At 47.1% G+C, this 27,304-nt stretch overlaps 13 protein-coding genes across 13 annotated transcripts; 5 read left to right on the forward strand and 8 right to left on the reverse strand.

Annotated features, from left to right (window-relative positions):
• Positions 1 to 2,140: 2,140 nt before the first annotated feature.
• NIT2_2 (Carbon-nitrogen hydrolase) lies at positions 2,141 to 3,177 on the forward strand (the record flags this gene model as incomplete). The annotated part of the gene is made up of 5 exons (XM_058508141.1): positions 2,141 to 2,161; positions 2,216 to 2,308; positions 2,356 to 2,645; positions 2,692 to 2,770; positions 2,821 to 3,177. 5 exons carry the CDS (start codon positions 2,141 to 2,143, stop codon positions 3,175 to 3,177), a joined length of 840 nt encoding a protein of 279 aa, XP_058355822.1.
• Positions 3,178 to 3,587: 410 nt separating this feature from the next.
• Positions 3,588 to 4,891, forward strand: SVF1 (putative cell survival pathways protein; the record flags this gene model as incomplete). Its single annotated transcript, XM_058508142.1, has 4 exons — positions 3,588 to 3,610; positions 3,669 to 3,884; positions 3,939 to 4,743; positions 4,793 to 4,891. 4 exons carry the CDS (start codon positions 3,588 to 3,590, stop codon positions 4,889 to 4,891), a joined length of 1,143 nt encoding a protein of 380 aa, XP_058355823.1.
• A 465-nt stretch (positions 4,892 to 5,356) lies between these two features.
• ONS95_014491 (uncharacterized protein) lies at positions 5,357 to 6,842 on the forward strand. Its single transcript, XM_058508143.1, has 5 exons — positions 5,357 to 5,696; positions 5,771 to 5,802; positions 5,878 to 5,893; positions 5,987 to 6,074; positions 6,133 to 6,842. The coding sequence occupies exons 1-5, from the start codon at positions 5,509 to 5,511 to the stop codon at positions 6,280 to 6,282; spliced, it is 474 nt and encodes a 157-aa protein (XP_058355824.1). The 5' UTR covers positions 5,357 to 5,508; the 3' UTR covers positions 6,283 to 6,842.
• ONS95_014492 (uncharacterized protein) lies at positions 6,843 to 7,731 on the reverse strand. The gene is made up of 2 exons (XM_058508144.1): positions 7,370 to 7,731; positions 6,843 to 7,309 (listed from the first exon to the last, which is right to left on the reverse strand). Exons 1-2 carry the CDS (start codon positions 7,413 to 7,415, stop codon positions 6,897 to 6,899), a joined length of 459 nt encoding a protein of 152 aa, XP_058355825.1. The 5' UTR covers positions 7,416 to 7,731; the 3' UTR covers positions 6,843 to 6,896.
• A 1,084-nt stretch (positions 7,732 to 8,815) lies between these two features.
• ONS95_014493 (uncharacterized protein) lies at positions 8,816 to 11,622 on the forward strand (the record flags this gene model as incomplete). The annotated part of the gene is made up of 2 exons (XM_058508145.1): positions 8,816 to 9,297; positions 9,352 to 11,622. The coding sequence occupies exons 1-2, from the start codon at positions 8,875 to 8,877 to the stop codon at positions 11,620 to 11,622; spliced, it is 2,694 nt and encodes an 897-aa protein (XP_058355826.1). The 5' UTR covers positions 8,816 to 8,874.
• Positions 11,623 to 11,899: 277 nt separating this feature from the next.
• ONS95_014494 (uncharacterized protein) lies at positions 11,900 to 13,039 on the reverse strand (the record flags this gene model as incomplete). The annotated part of the gene is made up of 1 exon (XM_058508146.1): positions 11,900 to 13,039. The coding sequence occupies one exon, from the start codon at positions 13,037 to 13,039 to the stop codon at positions 11,900 to 11,902; it is 1,140 nt and encodes a 379-aa protein (XP_058355827.1).
• An 811-nt stretch (positions 13,040 to 13,850) lies between these two features.
• ONS95_014495 (uncharacterized protein) lies at positions 13,851 to 15,031 on the reverse strand (the record flags this gene model as incomplete). Its single annotated transcript, XM_058508147.1, has 3 exons — positions 13,851 to 14,270; positions 14,337 to 14,433; positions 14,685 to 15,031. The coding sequence occupies 3 exons, from the start codon at positions 15,029 to 15,031 to the stop codon at positions 13,851 to 13,853; spliced, it is 864 nt and encodes a 287-aa protein (XP_058355828.1).
• Positions 15,032 to 15,934: 903 nt separating this feature from the next.
• On the reverse strand, positions 15,935 to 16,403 carry TOA2 (Transcription initiation factor IIA small chain (TFIIA 13.5 kDa subunit); the record flags this gene model as incomplete). Its single annotated transcript, XM_058508148.1, has 3 exons — positions 15,935 to 16,087; positions 16,147 to 16,294; positions 16,357 to 16,403. The coding sequence occupies 3 exons, from the start codon at positions 16,401 to 16,403 to the stop codon at positions 15,935 to 15,937; spliced, it is 348 nt and encodes a 115-aa protein (XP_058355829.1).
• Positions 16,404 to 16,589: 186 nt separating this feature from the next.
• Positions 16,590 to 17,900, forward strand: VMA16 (H(+)-transporting V0 sector ATPase subunit c''). Its single transcript, XM_058508149.1, has 5 exons — positions 16,590 to 16,694; positions 16,741 to 16,775; positions 16,829 to 16,920; positions 16,973 to 17,281; positions 17,331 to 17,900. Exons 1-5 carry the CDS (start codon positions 16,637 to 16,639, stop codon positions 17,434 to 17,436), a joined length of 600 nt encoding a protein of 199 aa, XP_058355830.1. The 5' UTR covers positions 16,590 to 16,636; the 3' UTR covers positions 17,437 to 17,900.
• On the reverse strand, positions 17,635 to 21,141 carry ONS95_014498 (uncharacterized protein; the record flags this gene model as incomplete). Its single annotated transcript, XM_058508150.1, has 2 exons — positions 17,635 to 20,422; positions 20,477 to 21,141. 2 exons carry the CDS (start codon positions 21,139 to 21,141, stop codon positions 17,635 to 17,637), a joined length of 3,453 nt encoding a protein of 1,150 aa, XP_058355831.1.
• A 309-nt stretch (positions 21,142 to 21,450) lies between these two features.
• On the reverse strand, positions 21,451 to 23,568 carry ONS95_014499 (uncharacterized protein; the record flags this gene model as incomplete). The annotated part of the gene is made up of 3 exons (XM_058508151.1): positions 21,451 to 23,129; positions 23,177 to 23,255; positions 23,305 to 23,568. 3 exons carry the CDS (start codon positions 23,566 to 23,568, stop codon positions 21,451 to 21,453), a joined length of 2,022 nt encoding a protein of 673 aa, XP_058355832.1.
• Positions 23,569 to 24,594: 1,026 nt separating this feature from the next.
• On the reverse strand, positions 24,595 to 26,120 carry ONS95_014500 (uncharacterized protein; the record flags this gene model as incomplete). Its single annotated transcript, XM_058508152.1, has 4 exons — positions 24,595 to 24,787; positions 24,837 to 25,477; positions 25,528 to 25,826; positions 25,847 to 26,120. 4 exons carry the CDS (start codon positions 26,118 to 26,120, stop codon positions 24,595 to 24,597), a joined length of 1,407 nt encoding a protein of 468 aa, XP_058355833.1.
• A 263-nt stretch (positions 26,121 to 26,383) lies between these two features.
• On the reverse strand, positions 26,384 to 26,839 carry ONS95_014501 (uncharacterized protein; the record flags this gene model as incomplete). Its single annotated transcript, XM_058508153.1, has 1 exon — positions 26,384 to 26,839. One exon carries the CDS (start codon positions 26,837 to 26,839, stop codon positions 26,384 to 26,386), a length of 456 nt encoding a protein of 151 aa, XP_058355834.1.
• Positions 26,840 to 27,304: the final 465 nt, after the last annotated feature.

Here is a 27,304-nt window from a genome sequence, read left to right on the forward strand (position 1 = left end):
TATTTATCTCCTCTTATATAAAATTATTAATACTAAGGAAATTTAGTTATTACTTAATAATATTTCTAATATTATTAGCGTTAGAGTTAATAAATCTCTAGATTCCTTTAAGTTTAGTATAATACTAGAAAGTCGTCTACTACTAAAGCTACTACTTTCTTTAATTAAGAGTATTACTCTTATATTTAATTAACTTATCTTAAAAGTATATCGATATATTAGAGAGGCTTTCTACAGAACTAATAGCGTTAAAAGTGTTTTAAGAAGTTCAGGGAGGTATTTAAAAGAGTTCTTTAAATAGTAGTATAAGTGTCTCTTAATACTACTTATAACTCTACTTATACTATATAGTATACTTATATAATAGCTTAAATAAGCGAATATAGCTCTTAACTATCGTATACTATAGAGAAGAGCTTTATATAATATAAAAGTCTTAATTTATTAAGGTATTCTAAAGCTCCCTTATAAGAGGAAGCTCCAGGAGTTCTAGTTATATAAGTAGCCTCTGATTAGCTGAAGCGCCTTATAGAGTGCCTCAGGTGCGCCAGGTACACGACACTTTGATTATAGCTTCTTTTATCACTCCTTTTAAAAGTACACTTATATTATTATTATTATTATTATTATTATTATTATTATTATTATTATTATTATTATTATTATTATTATTATTATTATTATTATTATTATTATTATTATTATTATTATTATTATTATTATTATTATTATTATTATTATTATTATTATTATTATTATTATTATTATTATTATTATTATTATTATTATTATTATTATTATTATTATTATTATTATTATTATTATTATTATTATTATTATTATTATTATTATTATTATTATTATTATTATTATTATTATTATTATTAAGAATAATAAAGGAACTTAAGCTATAGCTCAGGTCCGGACGTTAAGTAGCTTAAGCAGATCTAATATAAGGTAAGCCTTAGGTAGTAAGGTAAGAGGCTATAACTAATAAGAAAGCGAGTGATAGAAGATTAGTTATACCCTAAAAGTTTAGGACTAATCAGGAAGCGAGAAAGAAAGCTTAGCAAAACTTGAAAATTTGACCCCCTCTGCTACCCAAAATCCGGTATTCAATCTGCCTCACGTGCGGGCGCGAGAATTTAGTAGAACTAACGTTCAATAAAGTGCTTGGCGTGGGGGTCAACAGTTCTGAGGAAAGCATGGAGCTGTTTATGGTATTTCTTCCCGGGATACTCGAAGACGTTTGAATTTTATTTTGATGAGAGAAGTCGTGTTAATACTGGAGCGGGTTGGTTCTTTTGGTTCAGTCATTCAGATGGCTTTCCGCGCCTCGATTGTGCTCTATCAATTGCTGTCGGTTGGACCACTCTCTTCTGCAATGCCAACCTACCAAAGTCTGAATACTTCTTGGAGTCGAAATAGGAGCACGTCGGTCTCTGGGTCCAATACTACAAGCAACTTACATAGATCTTAGCGCAGTTCCCAGAACGTACCTCTCAAAACTCACATAACATATCCTTGTTCATCCACGGGCTTAATCGACTTCCCAAAGTTCGCAGGCCCCAAAAGCTTCTGGACAGCTTTCCGGAAAATCTAGAATTATGGATGCTTTCCAGAACCTTGGAATATTCCGGTCTGGGCTTCCAGGCAATCTAGAAGCCAAACCTTACTGTAGCCCCGAGCCCTCCTCCCGACACGAGCTTCGACGTTTCAAGCACTTTCAAGAAACGATCGAAACGAAAGGTTGATATATCTGGAACTGTGGCGTCTGCACGTCATGATTTGCAAGAAAGAATTGGATTGGATTACAGTGGATTTGGTTTGAAACTCGGAAATGACAATGATATCAAGGCAAGTGTTGATGTTGTGGATTTTGGAAGAGAGAGAGAGAGCGACAAGCGAGAGACGGAGGACGGGATGTGGGGCGAGTCAAGCATTCCAATTCTGATTGCAAATCTGATTGCGACTCGTGCTGCCTTCTACCGCACGTTTTGTCAACAGTGATTCAACAACTCTTGTTGATAGACGGGATCATAAGTTAATCTTCTCCTCTCCTGGCAGTTGACAAAGTTGTCTTTGAATTGTAGTCAGCAATTTCCTCCAAGCACTTTGTTAGAAGAGCCAGCCTGTCAACATGGGAGGAGAGACGATCATCGTATGCTGCTCCGAGTGAGCTGTTAATATATTTCAGTTCTGATACCATGAACAGGCTGTGGGCCAAATGTGCTCAACCTCGAGCATGAAGCACAATCTATCTCAGGTTCAAATCCTTGTCAGCAAAGCAGTGGCAGCTGGAGCCAAGGTGCGACCCTATGACGAAATGTATCGACCAGTCTCAGATGATTATAGGCACTCTTCCTTCCAGAGGCATCCGACTGGATCAGCCATTCTGGCGAGGAAACATTAAGTCTCGTCCGCTCAGTAGAAGATAGTCTACATGTCCGTGGACTGCAGAGTCTGGCCCAGCAGCATAAGCTAGCTATCACGGCTGGAATTCATGAACCAGGCGAGAAGGGTTCAGGGAAGGTAAAGAATACTGCGATTTGGGTTTCGGAGGATGGGGAGATTGTTCAGAGATATCAAAAGTTACATTTATTTGACATGGAACTGACCAATGGGCCGCATGCTCATGAGGGAGAGTATGTATACTTGGTATGGGTGTGTTTATGAGCTGACCCATGGCAGTATCATTGAAGAGGGAATGGAGATACATCCTCCTTTTGAGACACCTGTTGGGCTTGTTGGATTATTGATTTGCTTTGACGTAAGTACTCCTGTTACGAAGATAGTGTGGAAACATGCTGACAATTCTAGCTTCGCTTTCCCGAAGTTCCGTTGTCGTTGAAGAGGCAAGGAGCTCAGATCATTACTTACCCCTCGGCCTTCACGGTTCCAACTGGGAAAGCTCACTGGGAAATTTTGCTTCGTGCCCGAGCTATTGAGACCCAATCATATGTGATTGCAGCAGCTCAAGCTGGATATCATAATGATGTCCGAGTATCGTACGGCCACTCGATGGTAGTAAGTCCATGGGGAGAAATCGTCGCGGAACTGGGAGGGGATTTCGGCGGGCCGGAGATAGCAACAGCGTCAATCGATCTTTCGGAAGTAAACAGACTAAGAAGAGAAGTACCGCTAAGACGGAGAACAGATGTGTATCCAGAGCTGTAGAGTCAGGTAAGACGTCAATACTTTTAGAGAAGCATTATCGCTGTCGAGAGGTCTCGTCGGATGGCCGCATGAATTAGTTTCTGCCCAACGTGCAGTGGGAACCTGGTCTTGAAATGAACAACACGACTCGATAAAGCTGGACCCGTCTGTCTGATACAGACTTTAAAAATCGCATATCCAATTGTTGAATTGCACATGAATTCGTCGCTAGGAAGAACCTTGCTAGACACACACCCATGTTTTGCTGACGTAGCCAGCCCTCCTGCCGCACCGTGAGTCCGTGACGCGAGGCGAGGGCGAGGCTCACTTGCCTTCATCAGAATTTCTTCAGAGGAAAGACATCCCCTTCTTCTACTACAACCCTTTTCAACCGCAAACCCCCCAAAAATCACCCGCAGAAATCCTTCAAGATGATGAGCTGGGCGAAACAAAAGTGAGCTGTACTTTTCCGGTAACCCCGCACCTTGCTAACCACTTTTTTCTGCGATAAGGCTGGCTGATGTCGCCGGCACCCGTGAACCAATATACGGCCCGGAGGCCATTCAGTCTGTTGCGAAGCAGACAGAATCTACCCCATATACCGAGCTTACCAGAAAGGACTTCACATGGTCTCATTTGAACACGACATGCGTGGAGACCGAGGTTTTCTACTTGATGTCAGAGGGCGGGCAAATTGCTTTTGTGCAGGTCATCTACAGCAATGTTGCGTATGGGTCTCCAAGACTTCTTCGGATTAAATTGAATGCTAATGTTGAATGAAGCGGTCTGCGGACAACGTCCCAGTTCAACTGCAAAATCTACTACCCAAAGAGCGCCAATAAGCCCAGTCTCTGGTCCTCGGATCAGCTCTCAAATGTCGACTTCAGCGACGACGAAAACAGCTTCTATGCCGACAATCTCGCCGTAGAACTTTCGGAGGATGGCAATACATACACGATCAAATCTCTGACCAACCAAGCCTCCGTAGTCAACCTCTCGGTCACCAGAACCGCACCAGCTTTCCACGTTGGAAAGGACGGCAATTCGACTTTCGGCACAGATCCAAACGCACCATGGGGCACTATGAGACATGCTTTCTGGCCTCGAGCTACCAGCTCAGGAACAATCACAACGGCAGATGGAGCGATTGATTTTAAGGGGAAAGCCTGCTTCATCCACTGTCTACAAGGCATGAAACCACATCATGCTGCTGCAAAATGGAAGTTCTGCAATTTTCAGAGTGAGAATTACTCTGCCATCGCGATGGAATACATCACTCCCCCATCTTATGGATCTACAACTGTTACTGTTGGTGGAATCATAAAGGGTAATGAGATCGTCTGGGCTGGATCGGATTGCAAAACGACCTGGAGCAAGGTCAAGGATGATGCCGAAGTTGGATGGCAACCACCTGAGGCTGTCAAGTTTGAGTGGAATGGAAAGACCAAGGATGGAAAGGCTGTGACTGGTTTGATCGATGGGCCACTTGATGAGCATTATGACAGAGTCGACATTATGGCCGAAGTTCCCGGCTTCATCAAGCAGATTGTAGCTGGAGCAGCCGGGACCAAGCCATACATCTACCAGGTTAGCGTTTTCCTATCCCTAGCGCCCTTTCAATACTAACTCAAAGTAGTATCCCAAGACTACCATTTCGCTGAAGGTGAAAATTGGTGATGAAGAAGTGGTTGAAGAGGGAATTCTGTACGCAGAGGCAACCTTCATATCGGAATGATGGAATGAGAGCAAGTTTGCTGGCGCAGTTCACATAATGCATGTTTGTTTTGTTTTATCACGATTATTCCCTTGGCGTTCGATAGAGAGGCAAACACCACATTCGTTGCATATGCATATGTACAAGGGCATTGTTTGTTTGATTGATGACTGATTGACGGCTGGCAGCGCCGGTGGAAATAGCGCGTAATAGAGTCTCTTATCAACAGGGACTTGGAACATGAATCACATAAATCAACCTTTGAATAATCTGTCGTCTTGGCTCTTTCCCTAACGTACCTTTTTTTCATTCCTGCTCCTTATTCTCGATTCTAAAGGGGTTTTTTTTCTGAACAATTCAAGTGTTTTTCTCGACGCCTAACCTGCTTGGAGTTGGTTTCAGGCACCGAGACAAGGAACCACAGTTCTCTACCCCGCTAATAAGCCTTGCTCGGGAGCTAGTCTTAGCGTCCCCGTCGCGTTTCCATCAACATTTCGTCACTCTCAGTCTCAGTTCATGTAAATATTGACAATCAACAGCCGCGACTATTCTCACAAGTTCATCTTCCATTGTACAGTACTCTGCCCCTTTCTTCAGCAACATCAACAGTACCGACAAGCAACCGTAAATCACTCACCATGGCTCCGTATCAATCACCGGCCGCCCGGTCACAAGCTGGTCCATCAGGTTCCCGTGGCACTGCGCGTCCAATAGGACGACCAACACTCGCGGGAAAAGGTCTTCTTGGAGGGGGTTCGAAGTTTGCTCCTGGACGAGGAAAGGGCGCGAAGGGTTTGGGTCTGGGAAAGGGATCGAAGAGGTCTCGGTACGTATCACGACTCTTTACAATCCTTTGTTGAATTGTTAACGGAAAATCACTGACATTACGTGTTGAAACAGAAAGATCGTTAAGGACACCATTCAAGGTGTTAGTAAGTGGACTTCATCTTTGATTTTCTGCGCAATGTCATCAAATATGGCCTGCTAATCTGTGAAACCATCTACAGCTAAAGGTGATATCAGGTACGTGATAGTTGCGCTTCCCCCTCCTTGTATACAGCTCTACTAGATGTTCACCTTATGCTACCATTTGAACTAAAACTGACATCTTCGTAGACGTCTCGCTCGTCGTGGTGGTGTCAAGCGTATCTCTGGTGGCATTTACGATGAAGTACGCCTTCAATTGAGGAAGCGACTTGAGGACGTAAGTATACTAATTTGCGCCTTTTCAAGTTCACCTAGCTGACCAGCCCCTCTGCTAGATTCTGAAGGTTACTGTTGTGGTCGTTGAGTACCAGAACAGAAAGACCGTCACTGTTATGGACGTATGTTATTTAATATCTGGCAAAATTACACCGGTTTGGCACATACTGATGCATGTACTTAGGTTGTGTTCGCGCTCAAGCGTCTAGGCCGCCCCATTTATGGCTTCGATACTGACAGCTACGATGCCAGTAGAAAAGTCAAGAAGGCGACCCGCTAACCGATTCCAACGGGATTTGGCTTTGAATCTTGACGAACGAACCACGACAAAACCATCAGCTACGAGAGCTTCTGCCTTTGACAACGTCGATACGACATGTCTCTCGGACACTGGGACACGAACCCTTCTTGCCTCTGCGTACGAAGGTTCTCTGCTTACCGACGCTCTTCAAGTGACCGTCAGCGTATGTCGTGGTACATATGGTTGCTGAACACGGCATTCTTGAATTTGTTTGCTTTTGCACTCTTTGGCATGCAAGATGCCTGTACATATTTTTTGCCCGGAGTTTGGAGTGCTTTTACGTCTAGCTATGGAGCAGATGACTGGAATGGGAGGTTTGCCTGTAAGCGTGGGATATCCACGGTCATATGAAGGATGGGACGGGAAGGATACCTTTCGGTCAGCTTTCATGAAATGGAATGATCAAGGAAACATGCTTCTACTTGCCTCCATTCTGCATTTTCTCAAATGTGAGTTTGGAACTTCGAATGTTGATCTGAGATTATTGACATTGAAAGCCTCTCATCGTTACAGTAATTGACACTAAGGCCTCCACCACTTCTTTCCTCCACTCGTACTCGCAACCATACTTTCCTCCACAACCATCTCACTTCCTCTCGACCTACCCATTCCCATACCCAACCCACTACCCCTCTTTCCCTCCTTCCTCCTGACCCTCATCATCTCCTTCTCCTCCGCCACCCTCTTCTCCTCCCTCCACAACTGATCCACATGCCTTCTCGTCGCACCCCCATTCCACACCTCCTCGCTATAAATACCCGTCTTCCTACCTCCCGGATACCTCCCCTTCTTAACTTTGTGTTTCCGGTGGAAATACGTGCACGTTACGTAGAAGCCGTGGATGTGGCCCGGGATCACGCCAGCAATGAAGAAGAGCGTGTTGATGAGGCAGTCCATGCCTGGGCCGGCGACGAGAAGTACCGAGAGGGGTGGGCCTGTGGGAGGAGGTTAGTGAGTAGAGTCGATTGGGTATGGGGGGATTGGGCGGGACGGACAGCAGATGTTGATGGTGAAGATTAGGATGCGTTCCATGATTGCCATGGTGGGCAGATTTGTGCCAGCCGAAGCTGTATTTGGCCTTTCTTGCTTTACTTTGTGCTTGTGACACTATCGATCAGAGGAAAAACCGAGGCAGAGCGTAACATCGGCAAAGAAGTAACGTGAGTGACAAAATACAGAGCAGAAGGGTATATCGCGGTTGCTAGCGCATTCACAAATTAAAGGCGCAAGCCGAAGAATTGAAGATCAAAACGATAACAGAAATGGACACAGCCACATATATCAACTTATCTTATCATCAGACCATTCACGGAATTTCAGGGTCTTTCACTCTTGGCCAGGATCTCCAACAATGACGAAATTGATGCACAAGAAACAGGAATTTATATTGTGGCTTGCCGAGGACAAGGGTCCTGGGCCTTGCTTGGCATGTTGTGGATCTTTCGGGGTGGCTGTGGCTGTGCAGTTTCTTCATGCATGTCTTGCGAGCCGCCAGTCTGCAACGGCCTCTAATCTTCTTTCTTAAAGTCACAGCGAGCTTCTCAGCTTCCCATTACTCCTGAATACCCGTTACATGGCTCATGATATACAGACATCCCTAGTGGTCATGGTTGAGATGGTGGAGGAACTCGCACAATATGACCACAGATATCGATGCAGCACTGCAAGACGTGCATTCCTAATCTGGTATTTGAAATAAATTCAAACCACTTCAGTCTCGCTCAATTAAGCCAAGAGGGACTTACGAGAAGACTCTACCTGCTTTTGTTGTCAAAACTTCAATCAGCTGTTCTCTGTCTTTGCAGATTTTCGAAGATACCACATCCGCCGTACATATCTGAGGATCTAGCGCAAACTGCTTAGCAGCAATTTAAAAGGCTGATCTCGTAAGCTGACAGGAGGATCCCATAATTAGACAGGCTCTATGAATGGTACATGTAGTGTGACGAGAAGGGACCTCAATAGAATTCCAAGTTCCTTTGCGTACATCTGGAGCTCTGTGGTTATGCATCTGATATGTGCGACGGACTTCTCAGGAAAGCTCATCACTAAAGAAAGAATGGTTCATTCTTATAATGTAGTTTTGATAGACACGATGTTCTAAAAGCTGTTAGACGCTAGCAGAAGCCTCCAGTATCACCTTGGGTAGTCTTGGGTCGTTTCGATTTGGAATTCATCGAAGCTCAAAGAAGTCGCAACATGACAAACAAAGGAGCCAGCAACGACATATGAGCTTGATGACTGAGTGTAACCAAATCAGAAAATCTCTCCTGGTGAAGTGCCATCGGTGAATATAAATTCGAGTCCCGTCAAGTCAGCACAGGCAGAGATACCAAAAACCCCTATCCCCGAAGACGAAATTAGCCCAACCAGCCCAGCCGGAAGCGACCCGTGGACCCGGTCCCCTACTGTAGAACCCTGGCCTGTTGCACAACATCACGACGCGTCTCCGAAAAGTTTAAGCCATCAGACAAGTCATCAACTATCAACATCATTCAAGATGTCCAGAAAGCGCGCTGCATCGTTTGTTGATCTCACAGGCTCGGCATCAGAAGATGAAAATGCTGGCCCGCAACGAAAGCAAGCGCGTACTACCGGCAATCCCATCCCAGGTACACAGCCGCGAGCAAGCCAGTCCTTGACGCGCGATGCGTGGGGCGCGGAAGTCGATGAAGAAGATGAGATTATTGGCTCAACTCAGGATCCTGATGAGGGCTTTGGATGGGTCTGTGTTGGAGCCATTGATGGCAAAATCGTTGGTATCAGATATTACAACGGTTATGCCACGCCTGGTGAACAGGTCATGATTAAGAGAGAGCCAGGAAATCCATACGATTCGAACGCAATTCGTATCAACAATGTTCAGGGAACCCAGATTGGACATTTACCTCGAGATCTGGCTTCGAAGCTCGCAGGCTTTCTGGTCAGTCCTTAGAAGTCACATGCTTGACAACGGACATTACTTACTTAATAACAGGACTCAAGAGCTATCATCCTGGAAGGTATTCTTGCTGGAGAAAAAGGTCAATGGGACTGCCCTATACGTCTGCGAGTATACGGTCCAGGTGATCCAGCTGCCCGAAAGCTCCTTGAAGATAACATGAAAGCGAAGCGGGTGCCCATCAAAAAGCAGGGAATAGCAGCACCCAAAAAGCCAACTGTTCCCGTACCGCCGCCAAGGAGACAGCAAATGGGTTTCCAGAGCTCCCAGTCATCAAGCAGTCAGCCCGAACCAGAGCCAGAAATCGATATCCAGCATTTTGTGGCGAATAGTGAACGCTTCAAACCTCGTGATGTTGAGAAGTTGGTCGAGGCTTGGGGACAAGGTGAAGAGGCTTTGTCCAAGATGCCGATGGCTGAGCAGCCTGAAGATCTGATTGCGACACTACTTCCGTATCAGCGTCAAGGTCTGGCTTGGATGCTGGAGAAAGAGAACCCAACGCTTCCTGCCGCTGGATCCACCGATGTTGTACAGCTGTGGAAGAGACATGGATCTCGCCCAAATGCATTCCAGAACATTGCTACGCAGTTTGTTACTTCAGAGAAACCAGCTTTGGCCAGAGGCGGTATCCTTGCGGACGACATGGGTCTCGGAAAGACTCTTCAGGTTATCAGTACGATTCTCGAAGGAGGTCCTGGCTCAACCTTGATCATTGCTCCAGTTAGTGTAATGTCCAATTGGGCCCAACAAATCGAGCGACATGTCAAGAAGGAACGTAACATGAAAGTCCTTACATATCACGGCAGTGGTCGCAAACGGATGACCTTCGAAGACTTCTCAGAATACGACGTCGTTATCACTACATACGGCACATTAAGCACGGAATATCTTCCCAGAAACACCAAGAACCCAGAGAAACTTCCTCGAAAGGAGGGAATCTTCTCCATGAACTGGACCCGTATCGTGCTCGACGAAGGCCACACCATTCGCAATCCCAGCACTAAGTCCGCCATTGCTGCTACTGCTTGTCTTGCAAAATGCCGATGGGTCTTGACAGGCACACCCATCGTCAACACAATCAAAGATCTTTACTCAATGCTCAAATTCCTTGGCATAACCGGCGGTCTCGAGCGCCTGGAGCTCTTTAACGCGATCCTCACCCGCCCCCTCGGATATGGCGACCGCAACGCCGACCTGATCCTCCACTCCATCATGCGAACGATGTGTCTCCGCCGTAAGAAAGACATGGCTTTCGTGGACCTCAAACTCCCTGAACTCTCAGAATATGTCCACCGCATCGCCTTCCGCAAAGACGAGCGCGAGAAATACGACGCTCTGCAAGCCGAAGCACAAGGTATGGTGCAGAAGCTCAAAGCCGCAAAACCAGGACAGAACGTCTACCGGCACGTTCTAGAAGTGCTGCTCCGTATGCGTCAAGTCTGCTGCCACTGGAAACTGTGCGGTACACGCGTAACGGATCTGTTAGCCTTGCTAGAGAACGACGAGGTCGTTGCACTTACGAAAGAGAATGTCACTGCTTTACAAGCTTTACTCCGACTCACCATCGACTCTCACGAAGAATGTTCCATCTGTCTCGATGAGCTGCACAACCCAGTAATCACAGCATGCAAGCACGTCTTCGGGCAAGAATGCATCGAGCGGACCATCGAACTGCAGCATAAATGCCCAATGTGCCGCGCCGAACTTAAAGACAAGGATTGTCTCGTTCATCCTGCCGTTGAGGAATCAGCTGTCAAGGACGAAGATATTGACGTTGACACGAAGAGTAGTAAGACGGAGGCGCTGATGAGTATCCTTATCGCGTCAAGGAGAGATCCGAAATCTAAGGTTGTTATTTTCTCGCAGTGGACTTCGTTCCTTGATATCATACAAGCACAACTCGTCGAAAAAGACATGAAGTTTGCGCGCATCGATGGAAGCATGTCAGCCACTATCCGGGACAAAGGCATGACTGCGTTAGAAAGCGATCCGGATTGTCGGATATTGCTCGCCAGTTTGGCCGTTTGTTCCGTAGGCTTGAACCTCGTTGCTGCCGACACGGTCATTCTGGCTGATAGTTGGTGGGCACCAGCTATTGAGGATCAGGCTGTGGATCGGGTGCATAGATTGGGTCAGACGAGACCGTGTACGGTATGGAGATTGGTGATGGAGGACAGTATTGAGGAGCGGGTACTGGATATTCAGGCGGAGAAGAGATTGCTGGTTGGGAAGGCGTTCCAGGAGAAGGCGAAGGGTGGGAAGCAAAAGACTACCAGGATGGGAGATATCTTGAAGTTGCTGGGTTAGGTCTTCCATTGCTCTCGCGGTGTTTTATTTTTGCCAGTTGCAATTTTCACAAAAGCACATTTGATTATTTGGGCTGTCGGTTGCTTCATGGTGCCACAGATACTGGCAGCCTGTTTTGCCTTTGCTGCAGTTTCCCTCTTGATGGGAATTTCTTGTACCAAAATCTTGGAGTTTTTCCTATCACTGTTGTACATTACATTCTAGACGGATCGCGCCAGCGCCATGTATACCAAAAGCCCAAAATTTCCTTGTCAAGAGCAATACAAACTCAGCATAATCAATCCACTGCATCCCAGGCAATGCATTCCTGATCACCCCCACACTCTGTGTTTTCTCTCTCTTGACTATTCTCCGACTCAGCAACCTGGCTAACATCCGTCAACAGCTCGCCAGCACAGCCATACAGATCAGCCCAACACTTCGCGATAACATTTCCCATGTGGCCAACTCCTTCTAAGCAAGGCCACTTATTCTTTTTATACAACAAAACTCTCTCTCCATCAGGAAAGTTCCCCCACAATCTCTTCCTCGCCCACATCTCATAGCACACGGTTCCAACAGCCCATAAATCATCTTGGATAGTATAGTGTCTTCCCTCACCGAAACTATCATCGCCTTCATCTTCGACAAATTTGTACCAGCGCGAACACCTCGTCTTTCCGCCTTTCGCCATACCATCCATCATCGAGCTACTGAAATCGCAAAGCACGACGTCGTAAGATGATGTGATGAGCGTATTGGCTGAAGAAGTGTCGCAGTGCACAATACCGTTCTGATGAAGGAACTGCTCGCCCTGGGCTATTTGTTGAGCCCATTTCATTCTATGTTGAGTGAGCTGCTGGATGTGTTCGTCTGTCACGCCGAGTCCCGTGTCGGCTGCTCCGTGGATAAACATGCGCAGAGCACCAAGCGGGTGGTAGGATAGTACGATGCCGGTGTGTAATGTTCCGAGGAAGTGCAGTATACTTGGATGTTTGAAGACTGAGATTCGAGTGTAAATATCACGCTCGTTCTCCAAGTCGATCAGATGGTCTTCCATTGGGAGTTTGAGGACTGTAGTTGGGGTCAGGAGGTGGATCTTGCCGGATTGGCCTGTTCCAATGAGGTACAGATGTGGGAGGTAGCGTTCTGGGATGTGAGGGTAGGTTTCAGGTGGCGCCGTGGATGGTCGAAGAGGTGCTGGAGTGCATGCGCGTGTTGAAGTCTCATTGGGAGTGAGGCATGGAAGAGATGGACTCGTAGACATCGAGCGGGGTCTGGTAGACTGTTGAGGACGCTGAGGGTTGGGTCGACATATTGGAGCAGTTGTCATTCGACATGCTGAGGGTCGAGTAGCGTTAGTTTGGAGACTTGAAGATTGCTCGATGCGGTCTTCTGCTGGATCGCATCTAGGAGTGCAGGGACATTCAGATGACATCGCAGTGATTCAACAACTATGGTATGAGGATAAAAATAATGGATCTTAGGGACGACGAAGAGAGGAAAGTATGAAGGTGAAGTTGAGGCATAGCTGAGGGACTGATCTATAAGGCAGATGGGATATGTCAAGTTGGCTGCAGAGGTCGACATTTCAGGAAGGAACAAGTGATAGGATCAAACAACATCAGAACCATGGAAGTGCAGGGCTAGCATGATATAAGAAGTTTCAAGCCCACTTGAACTTCGGCAGATTTTATTTCCAAAAAGCACTGTCTGTTGTTTCACTTGTAATCCAAGAGTTGCCATTCCAAACGCCTTGATAGCTGATAACGACTTCCGATCCAAGAACAAGTACGCGGTTCAACGGCTCTTCACAACACATTAGGATAATCTACAAATGTGCATTTAAAACATGCGTCTAGCAGCAGGACCGGACATTGTCCGGGAAAAGAAATCCAGACGCGGAAAACTAGCGAGATTGAAGATCCATGTGTAAGGTAAACAATTGAAACTTGAACGAAATAATACAACTCGTCCTCCTAGATAGTGTTCATAAAGGTAATGCAACGAACTACTGTGGACATAAGCCCCGTCGCTTTGGAAATTGGCTAGCTTCTTGCTGCAGACTTCGCCCGGGACTTCGCAGGTTACTTGACACTCCCCAGCCTGAAAATATAGCGTATAGTATTATGTCTATGTCTTATGAATATCCAACAGAAGGGTATCAATGCCCATATACAAAACTGAATCCAACATATGGTCAAAATAGACAATCAAATCAATCTACCCTCCCGCCCCCGATCATCATCCTAGTCTAACTGCAGCACATCCTCTTCCCCCTCCCTCCTCTTCCTCTCCTCCACACTCTCCCCCTCTCTAAACTCTGCATCGAGCTCAACCTCCTCACCAAGCAAACTCTCACCCTCCAGTCCATTACCATCCCTGTCTATACTCCTCCTCTCCGCACTTCCAACAACGTCCTTATCCTTATCCTCGCCCTCATCTCTTCTCCCGATAATCACATTCCCCGCAACCAGTAACGACGCACCCAGGAACCACATCGGCGGCAGGGACTCGGAGAATATAAGCCAGCCCATGACGGCCGTGAACATGAAGTTTGCAGATGTGTTGAGGATGCTGACTTGTGTTGTGGAGGTACCTCGTGCAAGGGCTTTGGTAAATAACGTCCACATTATGCCGTTGAAGATTAGATTAAGGCCGAAGAATATCTGCGGATTGATAGGCGATTAGTTCTCGTTGTGTATATTGGTGGGATCTGGGAGACGGCGACTTACTGCTCTAACGACGACTTCTACGCCACCTTCTACACCCCCGAGTCCTATTGCATCGGCGATCCATGTTGCGAAGCTTGTTGTTAATTCCGTAGTTGTTCTGCAATATATGTTAGTCTATTCATTCCTGCATAGAAAGTACAGCAAGTGAGTATCCAGCCGCATTTATCCCGGCGAGCCCAGAATCTAAACCAACCACCAGCTCCTGGTATTGCTATCCTCCCAACTCCAACCACGCAATTATTTTTCTTTGAATGACACTTCTTCCCTCTTCCTCCAATTCCAATTCCATTTCTTCTCACACAAATTCCATAATCGCAAACAAATATCATGACGAAATCGACAACCTACAATTTCGCAAACACCCCATTAAAAGCCGCACACCCACCGCTCGCCAGCGCAAGAACAATCCACTGACTCTTCCTGCTCAGATTCTCCATTTCAACAGTATTTTCCTGCTCTAAATACTCCTGCTCCAAAACCCGCTGTTCCGGTTGCGACGAGGGGTGTACATGTCGTCCAGATAAAGCTTCCGGGTTGGTCTTGGCGTGCAGTAGAGGGGTAAGCGTGTTTGGTTCACACATTTTGGATGTGGAGAGTGAGGATGGAGGGGACGTGGTTGTGGATGGAGAAGAGGATTTCAGGGATGGAGTGTTGGAATCCCCCTTTTTGGGTGGTCGCTGACGTAGGGTGGGCATGGTTAGTTGGTTGATGGTTGTTTGATTGGGTTTGGGAGTGTGGAAAGGAGATGTTGAAACTTATGAACGGTTGCTCGCTTGGCATAGGTTCTCGTTCGCTACCAATATCACTGCAGTGTAAAATTCATATTTAGGTTGGGTGTTCTTCTGTATTTTACAGGTATTTAGTAAGTACGGCATTGTGAGTGAAACATGTGCGTGTACGAATCGAGTGAACAGGACTTTATTTTTACCTAGATATGAAAGTAGGAAAAGTGCTAATAAAGACAACATCCCAACCTCCTGAAAAGGGAGAATCCCAAAACATCTTCCCCTAGGCCATTTGCTTCCTCAGACCAAAGCGTCCAAAAGCAAACCCAGAAATCTAACATCTACCAATCGCCACTTGACCTCCACAGTGGAGTTTCCACCAGACCTCAAGTCAACGGAAAGACTTCCTAGCACAAGATTAAATTCTCACTTCAAAGTGAAAGGGAGTGGACGCTACTCTATCTTCGTTCCTGCACGGTTGTCTCAAAAAGACTTCTCAAAGTCGCCCATCAGTCAAATACCGGCCGGTCACATCCCATGAAACCCTGAGCAGTGAAGACTTGTATAAATCATCGCTTCATTGATACTATATGCTCAATGATCTCTTGAGAGTATCCATTTTTCCAAAATGCATCTAGCCCATGCCATAATAACGCCTTAAATCCGTGAAAACCATACCCTAGCCTTGTGTCTATCCTGCCTGCTAGACGTGGTATCATTCTGGGAAGGCGGCAGTGATGAAAAGAGCGTAATCGAAGCAACCGGCAGGCGGTGGACCATATTCGAGGTATGGCGAGGTGAGATAGAAGCATATCCTTCTGTCCCGCCTCTACGAGCCCGGAAACCATCCTCTTCGCCTCCAGCCTATGCCCACTATTGGGGGTCACCGGGTCTCTTGCTGTTGCAGCTCACGATCTTGACTTTGTCCGCCTGAACCGTCTGGCTCGAGTTCTCCATCTTGAAGGTGACATCCTTAATAAGGAAAGTCCAGACTTCATCACAAAAGCGGTAGGTATCGAGATGGCCCTTCAATCCATCATTAGCCCCTGCCTTTCCCCACAGTGTCAGGCTCGAGCAAGCCATACCTTGAACGTCAAGCGCGCCTTGACCTTCTCAGCCAGCACCTCCGTGATACTCCTATCGAAGTTCGCCAGGATCTTCATCGCGAGCTGCGGCTCGATGCGACGCTCGCTGATCAGGTCGTCGAGGGTATCCGTGAGAGCCATGCCGATGCTAGAAGGAAGCGCAAGGTCAGTACTGGTAGCAAAGTGGTTGGTAAAGCAAAGGCACAGTACCTGCTACGGCGGTAGAGCTCGTAAAAGGACTGTCCCGTCGTCGCCATGATTGCTGTTCTTGTGGGGAGCGACGTTGTAGAGGAGAAGTTGTCTTTGTTCCAGGCGGCTGTGATATGGTCGGGCCCATGACATAAGCCGGAGCCGCAGACGCTAGCGCCGTTTGTACGGCAGCCTGGATCTCGCCTGGGAGCTTGGTGATTTGACTGAAGATGAAAGCAAGTCAACGAATAGCTTCGCCATTCTCCAAGGACCTCAACAACCTTACAATTGTGCCGTCAAGATGAGTCTCAAATATGGAGTTGGCGGTGCTACGACTGCATTGGCAGTAGTGGGAGCTTGTGAGTACTTGAGAAACGAGAGAATGATACATCTAATGTTGACCAGATATGCTCTTCACTGGTGACGGAGAAGCTTTCAACGTATGTTCGAAGTCGGCAGACCATTCGGGACCGAGTATTGACGTTTGGTACAGTTCGGACAATTCTTGGAAGATGTATCGCCGTATGCGTGGGCGGATTCTGGCATCGGATTGTGCATTGGATTATCAGTTGTCGGTGCAGCTTGGTACATACCCCTCAGTACAGGAATCAAAAGGGAAGGGCTGACGGGTGCAAAGGGGAATCATGATCACAGGTTCCTCGATCCTCGGAGGTGGAGTAAAGGCTCCTCGCATTAGGACGAAGAACCTGATCTCCATCATTTTCTGCGAAGTCGTCGCTATCTACGGCGTCATCATGGCGATCATCTTCTCCTCGAAAATCAAGGGCATGGACGCAGATGCGATTTACTCGGGAAGCAACTACTACACCGGATACGCTGTATTCTGGGCGGGTTTGACTGTAGGAATGTGCAACTTGATTTGTGGTGTGTCGGTTGGTATAAATGGAAGTGGTGCTGCGTTGGCTGATGCTGCGGATCCAAGTTTGTGAGTATAGAATATTTGGTCGCCATCATCATTATTAACAGTTGATCAGATTCGTCAAGATTCTCGTTGTCGAGATCTTCAGCTCGGTCCTCGGCCTGTTTGGCTTGATCATTGGATTACTGGTTGCATCAAAAGCTGCTGAGTTGGGAGAGTAAGAAACGAGGCTAAAGGCGCCGACAGCATCGATGAAAAGAGAAAGTGGAGGCGGACAAGAGTGTGTATATCAGCTCGGCACAGAATGAAGGGCGTTCAGGTAGAAATGAGGCATTTTGGAGCGCTGCACTTTCCTCTTGTAATGCTGCTAGACTGTATGTATTATATTCCTAACGGCAGCTTGCTTGTGTTAAGTATCGTCATTCTTCGTTACCATTCTTGGTCAGGATCTGTGGGTCAATAGCCTGTTCAGCCCAACCCCGATGACTCTGAAGCTCGAAGTCAGCTGCATTCGGTATCTCCTCTCCTTCGTTTACTTCATTTCGCTCTTCAGGTGTATCTTGATCAAAATCATTATAACCATCACGAAAGACATCCTCGGCTCCAAACATCGATGCAGACACATTCGGTTCTTGATCAGGACCAGAAGAAGTTCCAATAGCTTCGGCAAGTGTCTTTTGAACCTTGCCGTATATAATTCCTTCCATTTCACCTGTTGGAGCATCTTGCCACTCCAAAGAATTCGGAAATACCTGCGAGGCTTGACCACCAAGACCAAGATGATTCTCACCTGCGTTAGGCATTTGTTGATCACCGCCATGTGAGACTTCTTGCATTTCTCCCGTCGCAGTTCTTCGCTGCTCCGGCAAGTTTTGATCAAAGCCCAAAGGGTCTTCATCCAGTGTTCCTGAGAGTGGTTGATCTAGGTTTATACCTTTTCCTGGAGAATCTTCAGCACGATTGAGGATATTGACATACCCAGCCCTTTCTGGTTGAGAAATGCTTTTTCCACCAGGTGGTGATAATGCCGATTGATCTAGAATATCATCACCCGCAGCGAGGGTGAATGATTGATAACCAAGCGACTCCAGTTGTCCTGCCGAATTAGTCACTGCTCCAAAAGGTGTCTGTGGCCGGAAGGTTGGAGCTTGCTCAGAGATGCGGCCAAACAGTATCGCATCTAGGTCACGATTCCCAGAGTCGATCTCACCTCCACCAATGGGGCCGGATGGCTCAAATGAATTGCCGGCCCGTGCAAATTCTGCTTGTGATAGAGGCACTGACTTTTGAGCAGATATTTGTCCATCCAATAGGTTGGGTGTGTGCCGATTTCCAGAGTCAACATTTCCTAGGGCTATCCCATCTATCCCATCCAGCTGTCCCGCTGGATCGTGAGTCGATCTAGACGTTGCTTGGACCGTAGAGACTGGTTCTTGGCTAGAGACATATACATTTAACGCATCGAAAAGCTGCTGGTCTTCAAAGTGGACACCACTTTGAGCAAAGTTACTAAACTCTTCTGCTGGATCAGGTGCCAATACCGGAGCCACCGCTATGGTGGAATTAGATTCTTGATGTGGGCGGAGTCTTTCATTCGTTAGTTCGAAAGGCGGTTGATCTACCGGGTCGGCCCCATCTTGAACAGGGGCTTGAAATTGTACCGTTGGGCCAGGTGCCTTATGTGCGCCGGAGACTGGACCGTCGCTGTGCGAATTTGCACTCAACATGTCCAAACGTTGTTGAGTTTTTGAGTATACTCCACCTTGAATGGCGGCATTAAAGTGTCCTACCGGATGAACTATCGACCCAGCAGCCATCTGCGTGGTGGGAACAGGAGTTTTACGGTATCCATTTGCGTTTGACATTGCCACGAACTGTTGTGTTTCTTGGATAAATGTACTCTGCTTTGGAGCTAGGACTTGGCTCGTTGGTTCAAATGCCGATGCAGAGGTTGTCTTCGCTCTAGACATTGTGGGCTTGACTAACAGACCTCCGCCTGGGACAAGCGGAAGGGTTTGATATGTGAGGCCCAATCCACTTTGGTTTTGTCCTTCTACAGAAGGATTTGTTACAGGAGGCATGAACTGTCCTTGGGAAATTGGGGCAAATCCAGTCTGATTGACACCGGTCATCTGCCCTTTTACAAAAACATTTGTTGGAAAATGGATGGACTGTCCTTGCGGAACGCTTGAAAAGGGCGTCGGACCAGTTCCGCCGTTATGGATGGCACCCGTTTGTCCTTTTATGGAAGGAAATGCTGCAGGCGAATTGAACTGTCCTTGTGGGACACTGGAGAACATCGACGGGCTAGATCCACTTTGGCATTTATCATCCATCTGTCCTTTTGAGGAAGGATATGGCAAAATAGGTACAAAGCGTCGTGGTGGACCTCTTGATATATTCGATGAGCCACTAGATTTATTTTGCACAGTTGCTCTGTTGCTGAGGGTAACCTGTCCCATACTTCCGAGGTTTTGACCGCGCGAAAGTCCTGTTGGAACGCTTGGGAAAGCCAAAGGGTCGAAGTTTTTAGTCTGCCCAGTGGTATATCCTATATTGCTGGCAATAGCCTGCTCCGTGTGACGGAAGTTTTGGTTTCGTGGAAGCCCTTGTGGAAACCTTGACACAGGCGGCGGGTCGAGATTACTCGTCTGTCCAATGGTAGATCCTGCATTGCTAGCATCATGTCCCCCTACGATACCGATATTTTTATCGGATGCTCCAAAGTTGTTGGTTAATGAGACCGATGAGTTTGGTATCCATGGTCGTGGTGGTGGTCCTGCTTTGTTTATTGCGTCGAGATTTCCGCTTGGAGAGCCGAATGATGCCTCACGGGAATCTTTAACTTGTGACCCCAGATGATTTTGGGACCCTGCTGCGTTATTCTTGTCCTTTCGTACGCCTACATCACCAGGATCTGGGCCCAGTTGTGGCTCTGAATCATTTCTGTCTTTTGCTGCGACTGCCTCACCTGGACCTACATTCAGCCCCAGCGCGTTGCTAAGTTCCGATAATGGACGCAACCCTTCTATTTTTCTTGAATCTTCCAGATCCCTCCTTCTTTGAGCAGCGGCTGACTCTGCGTGTAGCTGGTAGAATTTGGCACAGATACTTGCAGCGTCGGAGTCACCGGGGAAGCTGTGTTCTCCTTTCCTGCACTGTGCCTCGAATTCTCCGAGCGGCATACCCCGTGGTTCGAAATCAGTTCTGTGTGCGTGTTAAAATAGTCTATAGACTGCAAATTGGTGAAGAGAAACTCACTTCCATATTGCTTGTTCATCCTTCCACGATAGCTGAATACGAATAGACTCTCTGTCCATCACAAGTAAACCTCCATTCTCAATGAAGTATAGTTCTAATGGTCGAGCGACCCCTAACGCCTTTATTGTCCACGATGATTCGGTTTGATCAACATATGGAATGAATCGAGGTGGGAACACAATTTTATCGAATAGAGCAGCAGTCTTGTCGTAAAGCTTATCGTTGAACCCAAGAAGCTCGGGTAGGGTAGTAGTAATACCGGGCAAGGAGACGAAGGGTCGTTCATGCGGGATCGGCGACATGGAGTCTTTTTTGAGTAGTTCCAGCGTATTCGGGGGCCTCATTGGTCTATATTCTCCCGTCGCTTCTCCGTATGAGCCCACTGCCGCAAGCTGAGCAGTCAGATTGCCGACAGTGGCGATACTCCGTAGAGTGCTTGCTTGTGTGGTTGCAGGGCGTTGCAGTACACAATTGGCGCATGGTCCTGAAATGACTTGCCATTGAGGTCCTTGATACATGTACTTCGATATATTGTACGTCGTCTCAAAGCATGGCCGAAGCTGCCGCTTTATGCCTGCCATCCACTGCTGCATACGACAATACTCGGCGACGTTGACGACTCCATGAGAACACTGCTTGAAAATCTGATACTGAAATTGGCACATTATGAATATTTAGACACGAGCTTGGGATACACTTGGTGTGTTCCAAACTTGAGCAAAAGAAATCTTAGATCTCCGTCCCGTCACTTCCCTTTTGGTACATCAACTCCTTGAAGAGTGCAGGTACGCCCATTTGCGGTGTGAAGGAAAAACACATCATACAAGACTACAGTATTGAAGGGGAAGGTGCAATACGATTATGCGCGGGGAGGACAACACCACTTCGCACGAAATGAAGATGATTACCACAACTGGAAAGGCAGGGCATAGTGAAAAAAAAAGTAATTCCAAAAAGACGAAGAGCTGTAAATTCTACAGTATGTCAAACTCGCTCCTGAGCCTACCCATCAATAGAGCGTCAACTTTCGATGCTTTGCTCAAAGTCTCTTCTGCAGCTGGCAAGCAAAGCAGCGCATTTGCACTCTTCAAGCTCCCAACCCTGGAACTTCGCTGCCCACCAGTACTGCTAGCATGCATTAAGCCATCCTTTCCCAAGACGACAATTGCACGGTGATATTCTGATCTCTGGGGATCAAGTCGGAATTTGTGGTCTAATGTGACCTGGACTCTGGGTAATCCAGCTGGTGCCACGCCGGATGCATGATGCAGAGAGGGCAAAACAAATAAGTGAAGAGTTACAATTGCAGAAACTGGATTTCCTGGCAAGGAAAATATGACTTTTGATACTCTTTCGCCGGCATTGTTCTTCACTGGTACCGTCGCAAATGTGGTGGGCTTTCCTGGCTTCATCGAGACACGCCCAAAATGGATGGTTCCCCCAAGTGATCGCTCGATTGTAGGCTTAAGCAGATCAAGTTCACCCATTGACACACCGCCTGAAGTGATTATAACATCAACTTTGCGAAGGGCATCCCGCAAGGTCTCCTCGAGGGCTCCAGGTTTGTCTCTCGCGATTCCCAGGTCCACAACCTCGAAGCCCCAACCTCGAATAGCGGACATGATGGTTGGTCTGTTGCAGTCGCGGACCTCCCCTAGTCTCAAGTCGCCAGGTCTTCCGTGTTCTATGATTTCGTCTCCCGTCGATAAGACCCCCACAACTGGCCGGTTATATACTCTGACTTCTGCTCTACCAACAGAAGCCAATAGCCCCAGCTCCCCACCGATAGCTGAGATCTCATCTCCTCTGCGCAGGACCACCTCACCCTTTTTGATGTCGCTTCCGACCTCTCGTACATTCTCGCCGGCTTTGACCCCTTCTGCTAAGATCTCAATCTCGTGTTCTTCTTGCCCATCTTCTGTCATCGTCTTGAGAATAGTGTCTTCCACCATTACAACCGACGTCGCACCAGGAGGGAGAGGAGCACCAGTAGTGATCCGTGCAATCTGTCCCACCTCAAGCGGTGGAATCTCTCCAGGTGTAGCATGAGATATCGAAGCCACAGGAAATACACCTTTGCTTGAACCGCCATCTTCGGGTGCGATCACAGCATAGCCATCTACTATGCTTGCTCGATACGCAGGAACAGCTTCTGTAGCTGTAACATCTTCTGCGAGTACACAACCAACCAAAGATCCATCGACATTAACAGTGACAACTTGCGGAGATGGGGTGTGCTCTTTGATCAGTCCGATTGCATCGTCAACAGCGATCATAGGATACGGAGAAGAGCGGTTTCGTCTCGTTGGGCCAAGTGCGGGGTCATTAGAGCGAGGATTCTCACTTGATGCTGTATGTCGAACGGGCATTGCATGGCCATGGCTGTGCCCACCATGAGAATGACCGTGTGAGTGACTATGGCTGTGAGAATGTGCACCAGAACCGTGAGCACTGACCCCAGCTTCTTTCTCCAGTGTCTTGACACCACCGGCGTGAATTGTTCTGGAGTCGGCACCCGCTGCTTGTATACAAGCGTGAGGGAGTAGCTTCAATACCGATTGGAGATTTTCTTTGGCGCCTTTGGGAGATCCAGGAAGTGTGATTATGATGGTCTTGCTCCGAACTCCGGCGACTGGTCGTGACATCAGAGCGACTACGAAGGATCAGCTGTATATACCTTTACGCTGAGAATGAGCTTACAAGGAGTAACGGCTAACGAAGCTGCAAGCATGCCGTGGACAAGCCCAGGTGCCTGCTTGTGGAGAAGTGGAGTAACAGCCTTCCAGAAATTAGTCACAACCTCTCCATAACAGAGAATATTTAACAACCTCAGGTGTACTATCATGGACTGCAAAACCGGTCCCACCCGTGGTAATGATCAAATTCGGAGGATCTTCTCGGTCGGCCCAACCAGTGATCGTACGTTGGATATCCAGCACCACATCGCTGACGATCTTTGTCTCGACGACTTCCCACTTTCCCCCACCTTCTTGCTCAAAGACTTCCTCCAAGATCGCTCCAGACAAATCAGCCGATGGATCTTTGGAAGCCGTTGTAGAGACAATCAAGACGGCGGCCTTTAAGGTGGCCATGGTGAGTAGTGAAGATGAATGAAGGTTGAGATTAGGGAAGCCGAGTGATGAAGTACTTCGCTTAGTGAGAAGCGGGGCATCACATGACCTTGTTGACATAGGTACTACTGAGAGGCCTTTTCTCTTTCTGATGTGGAGGGTTTAGGCTCGCATAAGCAGGAAGAGAAAATTGCCATAGCAGTAAGTTAAGTGTAAAATGGCATGTTCTTCTAAGATGTCTAACCTTTACAAAGGGTGGTATTCTCCACCACAAGGGTTCCTTGGTTATTCTGCTTCTGTTAGGCATTACCAAAATTCGGGGGATACTTGAACTTTCATCATTGCCCGTCAGCTGTAAATATACTTAAATGTCGAGTGTAATGTATTGTAAACCAATCGTTTGGCTCTCATCTGATGTACTTCTCACAGAACTGAGCATTACCTACTGAAGAACATACTCTAGTAGTTGTATACTCATCTGGGTGCAACAAAGCATTGCTTACCAACGAATATTCTTGTATCCTCATGAAGCGACACTCAAATTGCATTCACGCCTCGATCTCTTCCATCGTTGTTTTCTTCTCACTTCAGCCAGCATGTATGACGGAGGTTGAGGGGCGGAACCTCCTTGGAACAACCATCTCTACCTAGTGGCTAGCCAAACTTCTGCCATGCCCCGTCACCGAGCTTCACTGCCCAGTATAGGTGCAGCAGTTCTGCATTATTTCCCTTTTATTTTTCTCTGCAGTTTACAACCTGGAAATCGATCGTTATCGTATAGATTTGGTGAGTCGATTCTTTATCCGGTTGGCTGTTGTTGATTCGTAAGCGAGACTTTGAATGTGATACCGTGCCTGCTGAGCAGACAATGGAAAGGGCAAGATCAGCAAGAAAGTAAAGAAACGTCTTGCCTCTAAACTATAAATGACTACAACTCTTGCAAAATGGAAAGAAGTCACACTGTCATATATGGGTTGCTTCTGGGACAGCGATCAGGCTTCGAACTAAGTGCTGTCCTTGTCATCAATCCCACCTGCCTTTCGGCTGTTAACCAATACCTAGGTCCTCGAAGAAAGCATCCATTTTCGGCTCCTGACCAAGGAAGTCAGTCAAAGTCTTCATCTCATCCTGACCTCCCTCTTTCTCAAGAACTGCATATCTGTATCTCCTGCCTGCCTTGGCATCCATAGGCTCTTTCTCGAAGACTGTCTGGAACATGTCGTCCGCAAATACTTTCGAGCTGAGTAAAACCTTAGAATCGGGTCAGTATAATGTGCAAGAGATCTTACTATAGATACCCGTACAAGCCAGCGTCATAATCTCCGACGAGGTGGCCCATATTACCATCACCATGCCCCCATTCCCAACCTTCGCCAAGCACTTCGGGACCACCCATACCTGTGAGGTCTTTCCGGATCTTGTTGTATTGCTCGGAGAAGTTCATTTGATCCAATGCCTCGTGAGTCTCAGGTTGATGAATCATCATGTCCAACACGCTGGGATGCAGGACGCGTAGCTGGAACAAAGTACCATTGACGTTCTTAGCTCTGATCAGTTTCTCGATCATCTCATCAGGAATAGTCTCAGTCGGGGGCGGATTTCCATTTGCCTGCTCTTCCCACGATCTAAGGCATCCCTCTGATAGGGTCGAGTAATGCCGACTGAGGGACTTCAGCGTCGCTGGTGTCCAACACCAATTCTCCAGCATCTGACTAGGTGCTTCACCAAAGTCTATGACGGTCATCGTGCCGTGGTATCGAGAGAACTGAGTCTTCGACACCAGATCATGGATGCCATGTCCAAGCTCATGAAATAGAGTGACGACCTCGCCATGTTGCAGTAGGGTCGGTTTTTTGGGTGTCGGCTTGGAGAATGCGCAAATCAACACTGTGGATGGATAGTGGCGGGTGCCATTCTCGTGAACAAACCCCTGCTAGTGGTCAAATCGCTGAATGCGTTTATACGGGATGTAATACTTACGGGTTGCAAGTTCCAATTGCTGGGATTCGAACATTTGTTCTCCCGTGAGTACAGATCCAGATACAGGTATCCAAGGAAGCCACCACCCTCATCTTTACTATCCCAGACAGAGTATAATTGAACATCTTCATGCCAGGCAAGACCTTCTCCGCCGTCATATTTTGAAAACCCGCTGCTCTCGGCACTAGGAATCTCCACGAATGCAAGACCAAAGAGCTGCTGGAAAGTCCGCAGCATCCCTTTGATGGTGCTTTGCAGTGGGAAGTATCTGCAATATTTTGCTGGTCGACCGAATATTCCTTCTCCAGTAGGAGCTGACCATAATACTGGTTATCCCAGATGAAGTAGTGACCATTGAAGATCTCTCCTCGAGATTCCATATCAGACTTCTTGAGCGCCTTCAAGGCCTCTAGATCTTTCCGTCCACCAGCTATGAGTCTAGACTGTAGGTCCGTTAGGAATGCATTGACGTTTGCCGGGTTCTTAGCCATATTTTCCTCCAACCTGAAGGCAGCATGGTTGGGATAGTCAAGAAGACGAGCCGCCTCATCACGTAGCATAACTATTTCTTTCAAGATAGGAACGTTATTCATGCACTTATTCTCATATGCGAGCTGGAAACGCTTGCGAGTCTCGGAATTTTCGCATATTTCATGGCTGGGAGGAAGTGCGGGAAGTCGGAGGTCATCAGTAGCTTTCCCTCGTGCTCTCCAACACCTTTCTCCAGACCGTCGTTGATATCCACAGGAATACCATCGAGTTCTTGAGGCAGGAACCACAGTTCAACGCTCGATTCGTTCAGGTTCTTGTGGAATTGGATGCTTAGCTGGCCCAGTCGTTGTTGGATCTCCTTGAATCAATCTCGCGTCGATCCCATTGGCAACTTCAAGCCATTTCGGATGTAATCCCGATGCTTCTTCTCTAGCAGTAAGGTAGATTCCGTGTCCAGCTTCTCATCCTTGCCCACTACAGCATCTACGAGATGATACAGATCCTCGCGCATAGAAGTCTCGATTTCATACTTGTTTACGAGTTTCTCAGCTTCGGCAGATGCATCTCTTATGTCCTTGTCTAGTGATACATGTTGATAGAATTGAAGGATATGAGAGTTGAGCTTGAAAGTATTTTCGGCACGCATGAGTGGCAGCAGGACATTGGCAAAAGTAGCTTCCTCCTGGCGAACGTTTTTGACGATTTGCTCTTGAGCCTTCCGAGAGGCAATAATACGCTTGGCATCATCAATGATTGATTTTGGAGTTCCCGTAAAACGATGGGGGCTCTGGGAAGGGGTTTGGTGGTTATAGCTTGCCATGATGTATTCAGAAGGATTTAATATGTAAACGAAATAGAATATGCAAAGCAGATGATCGAGCATAAAGAGGAAAGTGGATAGTACTCGGCCATAGCTGTGCCTTCGGGTAGGAGTCTCAATCGAGCACTTTCCAACTGCGGAGCTTGCATGGTTTGTGACAGTAGTGCTTGATGCATACTCTCGGTAACCATTCAAAGCGTAGGAGCTATCGCTGTGATGGCTCACCGGCTTTAGAGCAGGGCTATCGATTTTTTCCCCCGCATATCAAGCGATAGTCAAGCTGACAAAACGATACGATATGATAGAAGCGAAATTTGTACTAATGGAGAGCAGGAAGAGAATTCTGGTTGAACAAATTTCCCGAAGATGGTTGCTTCCGCTAGATAGCAATATGTACTTACAAAGAAAGAACGGAATGAGAGTAAATGAATAAAGATGCGATACGATTGCGTCCCAGAATATGAA

Source organism: Cadophora gregata (assembly GCF_030347475.1).
Source record: "Cadophora gregata isolate MNR1 chromosome Unknown scaffold_9, whole genome shotgun sequence".
Classification (NCBI taxonomy): domain Eukaryota; kingdom Fungi; phylum Ascomycota; class Leotiomycetes; order Helotiales; family Ploettnerulaceae; genus Cadophora; species Cadophora gregata.

Coding starts and splice junctions, on each gene's coding strand:
- ONS95_014491 (XM_058508143.1), top strand. CDS start 5,509: ATGGCTCCGTATCAATCACCGGCCGCCCGGTCACAAGCTGGTCCATCA. Junction 5,697..5,770: donor AAGGGATCGAAGAGGTCTCG/GTACGTATCACG, acceptor GTGTTGAAACAG/AAAGATCGTTAAGGACACCA. Junction 6,075..6,132: donor TGAGGAAGCGACTTGAGGAC/GTAAGTATACTA, acceptor CCCCTCTGCTAG/ATTCTGAAGGTTACTGTTGT.
- ONS95_014492 (XM_058508144.1), bottom strand. CDS start 7,415: ATGGCAATCATGGAACGCATCCTAATCTTCACCATCAACATCTGCT. Junction 7,310..7,369: donor CTTCACCATCAACATCTGCT/GTCCGTCCCGCC, acceptor CTCCTCCCACAG/GCCCACCCCTCTCGGTACTT.
- VMA16 (XM_058508149.1), top strand. CDS start 16,637: ATGAGTCTCAAATATGGAGTTGGCGGTGCTACGACTGCATTGGCAGTA. Junction 16,695..16,740: donor ATTGGCAGTAGTGGGAGCTT/GTGAGTACTTGA, acceptor AATGTTGACCAG/ATATGCTCTTCACTGGTGAC. Junction 16,776..16,828: donor GTGACGGAGAAGCTTTCAAC/GTATGTTCGAAG, acceptor CGTTTGGTACAG/TTCGGACAATTCTTGGAAGA.